At 43.6% G+C, this 10,000-nt stretch overlaps 1 protein-coding gene across 3 annotated transcripts in view; it reads left to right on the top strand.

The window, feature by feature from the left end:
* bnc2 (basonuclin zinc finger protein 2) overlaps nucleotides 1–10,000 on the top strand; it is a 247,244-nt gene that overhangs the window by 233,574 nt on the left and 3,670 nt on the right. For 2 of the 3 annotated variants that reach the window (XM_084044643.1, XM_084044642.1), the window contains exons 6-7: nucleotides 5,760–9,741; nucleotides 9,815–10,000. The exon at nucleotides 9,815–10,000 is cut by the window's right edge and continues 3,670 nt beyond it. In XM_084044643.1, coding sequence (XP_083900769.1) covers nucleotides 5,760–6,708 — 949 coding nt within the window. In that variant the 3' untranslated portion in view covers nucleotides 6,709–9,741; nucleotides 9,815–10,000. The remainder of the gene's footprint in view (nucleotides 1–5,759; nucleotides 9,742–9,814) is intronic. The other variant, XM_084044644.1, reaches the window with a different exon arrangement.

The raw sequence follows: 10,000 nt of genomic DNA, 5'->3' as shown, positions 1-10,000 counted from the left end.
TTCAGGCCCAGCCAGTGGTCCGGCCAAGCTCTCATCAAATGTGTCCCTGGATAATCCTATAACTACATAATGTATGTTTGAGTGTAATGGTAGTGGTAACATGGGGAAATAATTTGGTCATTTTCATAAGAGACAGTTTTTTTCTTCCTGATAACGTTATGCACTTTGAAATTGCAAAATGGCACAACTGAAGCAAATTGCACAAAATGGAGATGAGGTAGTTTCAAATTATATTATCGGTAAATAACATTATTGGAGAGATTGTCCACTTCGTTCAGATTTTTACAAACTGCTGATGATTTGGCAAAAAAAGAAGATGCAATGACTAATCGAAATCACTACAATACAGACTTTCAGGGGAAGTTTAACGACAGAATAGTGAGACGTGTTTTCTTTATAAAAAGAGGAAGATGAACAAAAATAGCTGACTAAAGAATCACCTGGGAGCCCAATTTGTTCGTTACAGTCCAAACGATGAATGCCAACCCACAGCACGCATATCGGATTAGCCCGTCGCCTCAGTTTGAGTGACATCCCAAAGGCGTGTAGGCGCACCCATAAACAGAGGCTCCAAAGTGAATAAGAATATGAGGACATTTCTGTGTGCTGTGCCTCGTCAGTAAATGAGGGAAAAACAACTGAGACAATGACATCGTCGGAGTGGGACACACATTGCAAATGTGATGACACAGCTAAAGATCAAAATCAATCGTCTCGGGTCCATTATGTTAATGAGACTAGAGTAAACAGCGGAACACACACACACACACACACACACACACACACACACACACACACACACACACACAGCTGAGGATAATCTAATGCGGCCTACAGCAAACCACACATGCACGTGCGTGTGTGCGTGCGTGCACGTGTGGCTGCACAGTGGGGTGTTTCCCCCCTAGCCCCCAGGCTGCCTGCAGCACAGAGGTAAATGATTGCATATTTATTGTGGGGAGCGAGCAGCGGTCGTCAGCAGCAGCCACAGCAGCCCTGAAGAAGCCTTGTGATTAACTGGTGGAAAGGCGAGCGTACCAGTAATCATGGCCGTTATTAGCCTCATTAATCATATTTTCAAAATCAGTCGTACAACTTTCTTTCACTTATCCCCCTTTTTTATCACACTCTTTTTTAAACCTTCCTTCTACAACCTGCACTCTATGCGTCGCCGTGGTGGCCAGCAGGCAGCCCTCTTTCACTTCTTTCGTCTTTCTCCTCGTTCCCACAGTGCACTGGGGTGTGCATGCAGCCCACGATCCCCGTACATGGGCCACTCGCAAAGGGAGAGAGAGAGTGAAGGTTAATTATGTTGGAGAGTCTCTTTCCTCCTCTCTCCTCCCTTCCTTCTCACTCTTTTTCCCTCTCTCCCTGCCTCCCTTCTCCCTCGTTCCCCTCACAGCATGCGGGACCAGCGCTGCTCCCTCGCAAGCCGCTCTTTGCTTGCCTCTCATAAACAAAGAGCCCATCGCTTATGTAGAGGGAATATATTAATGGAAAGCCACGCATACGAGATCAAAATGTCCACCGATTACAAAGTGTGATACTTTCACTGCAGATACTGCTTCTTGTCTTATATCACTGACAGTTTCCTTGTGATGTGTTTGGTTGTGCGTTTGGACTTATCTTACTGTTAAATATTTAGCTGTAGAGACTGTAGAGGACAATGTACTATAAATAGAGGATATGATAGCAGTGAGTGAGGGAAACTATGTCAAGTTAACGCTGTAAGTAATTTCATTATCGTTTCCTATGATGAAGTTCCAATATACACTATATTTGAACAATATTTGAGTAGAAATCTGCTAAATTTCTTCCCAAATCTATTCCCATAATAACATTTTAATAAATGTGGTCCTTGTCAAAGTATAGCGGATCAATTAAGTCTTTAATTATTGCATCCTGTAATATTATAAATACAGATTTTCTTTTTCTTGTTTTTTTTTACCCAAATGGGTATATAGCCTAGCACTAAAAATAAATCGCTTCATCTTCACTCTCAGACAGCATAATTATTTCTCGTGTGGTGCTTGTGCAGCACAATGAGACGATGCAGTATGGACAGTCTGAGGAGTGACGGAGAATGATAAATGTTAGCAAAACTCTCTTGTCCTCCCACTTCCCAGACAAACCTCATAACACAGCCCAAATGACAGGAAAGACAAAGAACCACCGCCTCCCCTCTCATTTACGCATTAGGACTCATTTAGTCAACACACGCGTGCACACTCACACACACACACACACACACACACACACACACACACACACACACACACACACACACACACACACACACACACACACACACACACACACACACACAGTAACACTCAGTGTTAGTGTAACTCTGAAGAGAGTAACAATTGACCCAATTTCTACATTCTCAGTTAAATTAAATACGGAATTTTTTACCGTGCACATTTACTTGCATGCAGGCTCATGTGCAGATATACAGTACATCCATCCATCTACACATACACATCTTGAATTGTACACATGAGCACATATACACAACTGCAAATGCTTTTACTAGCATCTGCACACACACAAGCAAGTTTGCATGCATCTGCGTACGCGCGCGCGCACACACTCACACACTCACACACGCATGCGCAGATTGCGCACACACACACAAACGGGGCAAGGGCCATCACAAGAACCTAAAGATGATTAACGGCGGTCGGGACAGGCACACGCTTGTGCTGCCTCCTCTGCACTGACAAAAATGGCATCTCCCGAGGCCTCCCCCGCCTTCTGGGCGAAGATGAGACCGTCAAAATTGGTTTGCGAGCCACATTACCGGCCAACGGGGAGGCAGTAGGGAGGTGGAGAAGTGAAAGAGGAAGGGGATAGGGGGGAGGTGTACTTGCGGCGTTGGTTTGGGGCTGGAAACATGGAGTGTAGTGGGATGAAGCCATGCAGGTAGACAGGGGGAAAGGGAGAGGCTGATACTTGAAGGGATAAGTATCTTCAGAGTGTGTCTGGACCAACCTGGTCTTTGTAGAACATTACAGACAGTACTAGACTTTGGAGTGTTTGTTTTCTTTGCAAACCCATGACTTTCACTCTGCTACATTTTAAATAGAAATATTATACTTTGGACTCATTTCTAGGAAGGGGTTTCACTATTTCTGAAGATTTCTGAAAATGTTGGTTACTTAATTATACTTTAGTATATACTTAGTATATATAGTATGCTTTAGTATATACCACCACTGATTACAGTGATAGAAAGTTACGTATACACTTCCATCACAGGTGGTGAATAATCAAATACTTTCAGTGACTTTACTTCATCACCTTATTCCAGTCCTCTAACTTGTTATAGACCTGCTGAAAATGTATATCTCCCTGATAAACAACATACTTGCACTGTGCTGTGTACACCATTGTAAAGCCAGTGTACTACTGAGTGAATCATTTCCAAACAATGGCAGTTACACATTTATAATCCTTTGATATCTTGTTTTTTTATTTTTATTTTTATAAATTGTCATTGTCACATTTAAAAAATGTACACGATGAGCGTCGTTGTGAATGATGTGAATATCTTTCCATTTAGATGTGGTACTGTAGAACAGGTATGCATTTATGTTTTAGTGTCTTGTTTTAAACAGTAGCCTACAGTACATGTAGCACAGGGAACTTAACTGCATGGCATTTAGCATGTCTGACTTTAACATCTTGAGAGCTGTAGGTAGCCATGGCAACCTAGAGCTTATTAGCAGTGTGAAGGTGTTGTTATAGCGATGGAAGACATTGTTGCAATGGACCCGCCTACCTGAGCATCAAGTACAGCATCCCGCGCCTTTCAGATTTTCGGTGTCATGTAACGTACACCTAAGCCTGTTAGTTGGTTATCACTGCTAATGAATAAATAAATTAAATTCAGCAGATTTTCCCCTTGTATTGGATAATATCTTCACCATTCACTACAGTATTTGCACAATAGATTGTCTTTAATAATCCTGGCCTTTCTTGGCCCAAATGCCACATGTATCTGACCAGACAGACACTGCCACAGATACTGAATCACGACTCCCATATTTTAGCCATAAGCTAACGCACATATGGGTGCAACTGCACTATCAAAGGATAAAAGAACAAAGGATTTATATAGTCTTTTTGATCGAAGTCCCACAGTATGGAAGTAGTATATTTTCTATCTTTTGCACGTGCACACGCACGCGCACACACACACACACACACACACACACACACACACACACACACACACACACACACACACACACACACACACACACACACACACACACACACACACACACACACACACACACACACGCTCCGTGTGCGAACAATGACAGCCACGGCCAATCGATTTGCCACGCTCGCTCTCCCCCTTGGTGCTGACGATGCTCTAGTGGACGGGCTCCTGGTTGCCTGGTTCATAGAAAAGGGTCCCTCAAATGAATGTATGTTTACCTCTTGCAGGAGAATGTCGGATAGGGAAGTAAATAATTAAAGGAGAGGGACCCTTTTTGACTGCATCAACCCTGCCACTGCTGGTAAGCTCTACAATACATTCTGACTCCATTTGATTTTGATTTTGATTTTTTAATTTTGCCCGTCCTTCCAAGGACTGACCCTCTTCTTTTTTTCTTTTTTAAAACACACATGTGCCCTCCCTGCATGGAAAAATACGCACACAAAAAACACTGGGTGTTTCCTGCTTTCTATGATTTCATATGATAGGAGTGGGGCCTTATGTGAATGGTCATTCCTGACACCAGTCATTAGTTGCTTGAAGTTGTCTTTGTGTGCATTTATTTTTTTATTGTTTTGTGTCACTGTGTGCTGTGGGTCTCCCTCTTTTCCTTTAGTTTGAATTGGCAGCTGTGAAATTGGAGTGGAAAACGCATCGAGTTCGGCTTGTCAGGCCCATTTCACTTCACATCCTATGAGCATGGCTTGTATGCTAACCCCAAATAACTAACAGCATTGTGGCGTTTAGCATGGCACTTGTTACTGTACATAGCTCTGGTTTCTTTTATTTCATCGGCTGTGACGCATTATGGTATACTACTGCTTGTCTTGTGTTTGGGGAAAGAGAAAAAAAAGGCTGTCTTTATTAAAGCCAGGACTACAAGGATGATATGTTCACGGTATGGGCAGTGATGCTCGATTAAGCCACCTCCAATAGGGAGCCAATGCGATAATGCTGTCAGGGCCCGGCGCTAATATGCTATCCAGTTCCCCTCGATTATCACATTACCACAGCTCGAATCAATTGATAAACTCCCATTCAATATGGTGGAGTATTTAATTGAGTCAGAGTCTATTGGATTTGAGACAGGGCTGTGCAGGGCAGACATGCTGACAGTGGTAAACACGCTAGCAGGATGCTCTCTTTCTCTCCATGTTAGCGTGTTGTGCTCCAGTACGGTCGGGAGAGCTGCAGGATAGAGTTCCATCTGTGTGCGAGTATCTCAGGGTAGTTACTCCGCATAATTACAGTAGTTAAAGTTACAAGCACTTCCTGGATAGTGTATTTTTTTACAGTCATATTGACTGAATTAGCCCACGCTACCAAAATTTGTGTTTATGTATTAATATAAAATAGCATGCCTGGTTTTATTTGACAGGTGCTGTTCATTCATGAAATATGATTTGTTTTTGTTGCTTATTATATGCAAATTCATGTTGCTGTCTCCATAGACATCCAAATATAGTGCCATTGTATCTGACATACAACCATCTGATGTTCAACTATGTGTTCTCTCCTGACACGGCAGGCACAGCTCCAACATTAACCTGCACCGTAAACTGCTGACCAAAGAGCTGGATGACATTGTCCTCGACCCCCAACTCACGCCCCTGCCCAAGGACCTGCGGGCCGAGTTCCTGGCCAAAATCTATGCCGGGCACCAGCACCACCTGGGCACCAGCCTGGACGCTATGTCTGGAGTGGGCATCGTTGGTGCCGGCCTGGGAGGAATGACCAACCCCATCACTACCAACACCGCCGGACTGAACCGCGATGCCAGCTCCCCGGCAAACAACGAATACCCCCACCATCACCACCTCCACCACCCTCTTCTCAACCACCACCAAGACCTCCAGCGGCAGCAGCAGCACCACCACCTCCACCACCAACACCACCAACACCACCAACACACCAACGGTTTCTACCGAGGCCAGCCGGCAGACTACATGGTTCTGGACCTGAGCACCACTTCCAGCGTCCAGTCCAGCGGCAGCATCCACTCCTCCCACGAGTCTGACGAGTGCAGCGACGAGGGCATCCTATTGGACGACCTGGAGGGGGAGGAGGAGGAGGGGGAGGAGGGGGAGGAGGCGGGACACGGGGACGAGGACGAGGACAGTGAGGGGGAGGACTGCTCCTCCCGGCAGGCCGAGGGAGGGCGTCGGGATAAAGCCGGAGTCGGCGCAGGAGAGGCGCGGGGGGAGGGCATGGACCCATCCCCTTCGCCGGTTCTCCTCTCGTCCACCGGGAGCGCCACCAACGGCAGCATTGGCGGGATCCTCTGCAACATCTGCCACAAAATGTACAGCAACAAGGGGACCCTGCGCGTGCACTACAAGACTGTGCACTTGCGTGAGATGCACAAGTGCAAGATCCCGGGCTGCAACATGGTGTTCAGCTCCGTGCGAAGCCGCAACCGGCACTCGCAGAACCCCAACCTCCACAAAAACATGCCCTTCTCCTCTGTCATAGACTGAGAGAACGAATGACGTTTAGCTCTATCCCTCCGCTCAGTCTGACTGCTGGCCCCTCATCATCCTCCTTCATCCTAAATCCTCCTCCTCTTCAAATCAGCTCTTGACTCCACCCCCTCCCAGGGCCATCAAATACAAGCTTAAATGCGTGTATGCCTACTACCCGTCCCCTGTTAAAGTCATTGTTCCACATTTCTAAGACCCCCTCTGAAAATTCAATGACTATAATATGTTTCCAAACAAACAAACAAAAAACAGAGCATTGTGACTTTTGACTTTTCCTTCTTTGGAAGAATAGGATAAGACACTTGATGTGCGTGGAGTACCCTTTATTCCAAAAGTTTAAAAAATGACTTTTTTTCTTTCCATATACCCACTTCTTCTTCCCCTCATTCCTTTAACACTTCTCTCCACTTTTGTTTTAATGTCCCATCTCCAAAGAATCTATTCAAAATCTTATTTGTGACTTTGCCTGCAAAAATGATAATGTTGAAGAAAAAAAAGAGAAAAAAGTTAAACTCTTCTTGTTGTATTTGTGTAATGATAGCTTTTAAAGGAACCCCATCCCCTTTACCAGAGCATGACAAGTTCATTTGTAAATAATGTCCCAAGAGGCTTTTTGGTGTATAACAGTTGTATTGATGGTCGTTCGCTTCTATTTTCTGTTTCCCCTCTCTCTCTCGTTATTGTTTTTATGTTACAGTAAAGTACAATACTTCCAGCTATAGGCAAGAAAGAGGTAGCATCTTAACTAGCTTGACTCATTTATGTTAGCCTCAAAGACACATTTTAAACCGAGGCAGTAGGATGAAAAAAAAAAAAGAATATCATGTGACTTGTTTTATCTACTTGTTAGATATTCAGAGGTTGCCGGCATGCTTTTTTGGCTCCTACACTGATATCATTTTCCATTTCTGCTTTGATAGATTTTTCTTTTCCTTTTTTTTGTCGTTTATGTTAATTAGCTTTAGTATACCGATTCAGTTTTTTGCACTTTGCATCTATACAAGGGGATGTGTAATATTATTATTAACAAGGACTTTTTGCAGTGGTGAGTTTTGGTGCTGTTTGGGGGAGTCATTGATGGCTAAACACACCAAGGGAGATGACAGTATGTTCAACATCCCTGTGCCAGGTTCTTTCCTCTCTTTTATTTTGCACGTGCTTAGTTCTTTTTCAAATGCTATGTCATCACAATGGAAAACACACGTAGCCGTCTTGAACAAAAAACAAGATCTCGCCCCATTCTCAAGCCCCCCCCCCCCCCCCCCATTCCAAGTCAAGTGTCTCCGGGTTCAACATACTTTTATTCCTTCAGAACGGATCCTGTGCGTGACTGAATATGAACTGCTGTTTTCTATGAACGCAACATTTTGTTTTGATGTGCTAAGGAATCTATTCTCTGTTGTCCCTTTTGTTTAACGGAGTAACTCTGTGTTGGCTACCAGGTACCATCACCGTAATTAGCTCAAAAAGGTTTAGTGGCGAGAACCTTTCTACTGCATGTACTTATTGTGACACGGTCGCACCGCGGTTTATCAATGCAAGAGCCGGTGATTGGTTTTTTTTAATGTTCTTTGAAATACTCCAAGTAAAGAAATGGGCGTCTTAATGACCATTGATTTGAAAAAAAGAAAAAAGAAAAAGAAAAAAGAGGATGTAAGAAAAAAAGGTGGGAAATATAAAGATGAAAAGAAAATAGTCCTTCAACTGTGACCAAAACAAGCATTCACTTAAAAAATGAAAAAAGTCCTCCAGTATAAGGTTGTACTGTAATTATAGCCCTATTGGATTGATATGATGCACTTGAGTCTTAAATCTTTTGTTGCTGTGATATTTTAGGGTATCGGTTTCCGTTGCTGGGTTGTCAACAACAACCAGCATGCTCTGTGAAAAGAACAAACATTTCTCTGGCTATCATTTGAAGCCATTTCAAATTGTGTTCATAACTAAATCTTAAGGTACAAGTATTTCCAGTAACTGGGCAAAGTAGCTAGAGGGGAAAGGGGGTATTTATTGATGGGTGATGTTATCCTCACACATTTGTTTTATTGTTTCTTTTTCTTTGTTTTGTCTTTTGCCCAGAATGAGAAAACCTTTTGTAAAAAGGATTTTAAAAAACAACACAGAATGATTGTTCCTTTTTTTTGGTTTGGTTATCAGTGTGTTAAGCCTGATTTATACTTTGTTGCACACCAGTGTAGCGCATCAATAGCCGATCTGCTAGCTCACAACATGTTGCAGGCTATTTTCAGTGTGTGACACAATGTACAACTAAGTATAACAATATCAGGTATTAGCAAAGGCATGTGCTCCTCTTTTCTCAACTCGGAGAGGATGGGAAGAAACGTGTGCAGTGTTACGTGGTGTGCTGTGTACAATGTTCAAATCCAAACCACTTATATTCATGGCAGTGTTGCAAAATCCCATTTCTACCTTTTAATTGTCTTAAGCCATTTAGTGCACGTACTCTTTCTCTCTGTGTGTGTGTGTGTGTGTGTGTGTGTGTGTGTGTGTGTGTGTGTGTGTGTGTGTGTGTGTGTGTGTGTGTGTGTGTGTGTGTGTGTGTGTGTGTGTGTGTGTTTGCTACAACCTACGCTGTTATGCTGTAACCCATCATTGTGTATCATCATCTTTTGTTGTTGTTTTGAGGCTCCGCCTACACGGCAATGAGCAGCTTTCACTCTCCTCTCATTTTTGGAGAAAGGAAGGGAAAGCGAGATAGAGATAGAGAGAGAGAGAGAGGGAGAAAGCAAGAGTGCAAGAGGCAGAGGTGTGAGAGAGAGAGAGAGAGTGATGGAAAGGTTGCAGAGGTGGAGGGCTGACTACGGAGGAAGGAATGACAGGGAGCATCATTAAAAATGTGCTTCTTCTTCTCCTTTACCTGGAGGCGTCCCTGCCGTTCCACCTCTCATCTGTCTAATAACTCACTTGTCACTTTGTTACGCTGCCAGACGCCCGAGATGCTGACAAGACTGTGACAACGGCAGGAAAGACAAAGAGAGAGAGTGAGAGAGAAAGAGAGACAGAGAGAGAGTGAGAGAGAAAGAGAGACAGAGAGAGGGAGAGAGGGAGAGAGAGAGGGAGAGAGAGAGAGAGAGAGAGAGAGAGAGAGAGAGAGAGAGAGAGAGAGACAGTCAATTCAGCTTTAATGCTGTACAATTCACTTTGGCTCAATTAATTTAAATTCATTTTAACCACTTCGTCAAATAATGAAAATAGTCAATCGATCGGCAATTTTTCGTTGAATGTCCCCCTATTGTTTACTATTCCCAGTATGACATGCACAGTATAG

This window comes from Gymnoscopelus microlampas, assembly GCF_963454915.1.
Source record: "Gymnoscopelus microlampas genome assembly, chromosome: 2".
Lineage (NCBI taxonomy): Eukaryota > Metazoa > Chordata > Actinopteri > Myctophiformes > Myctophidae > Gymnoscopelus > Gymnoscopelus microlampas.
Note: the sequence above shows the minus strand (reverse complement) of the source record. Positions and strands in the feature narration are given on the sequence as shown.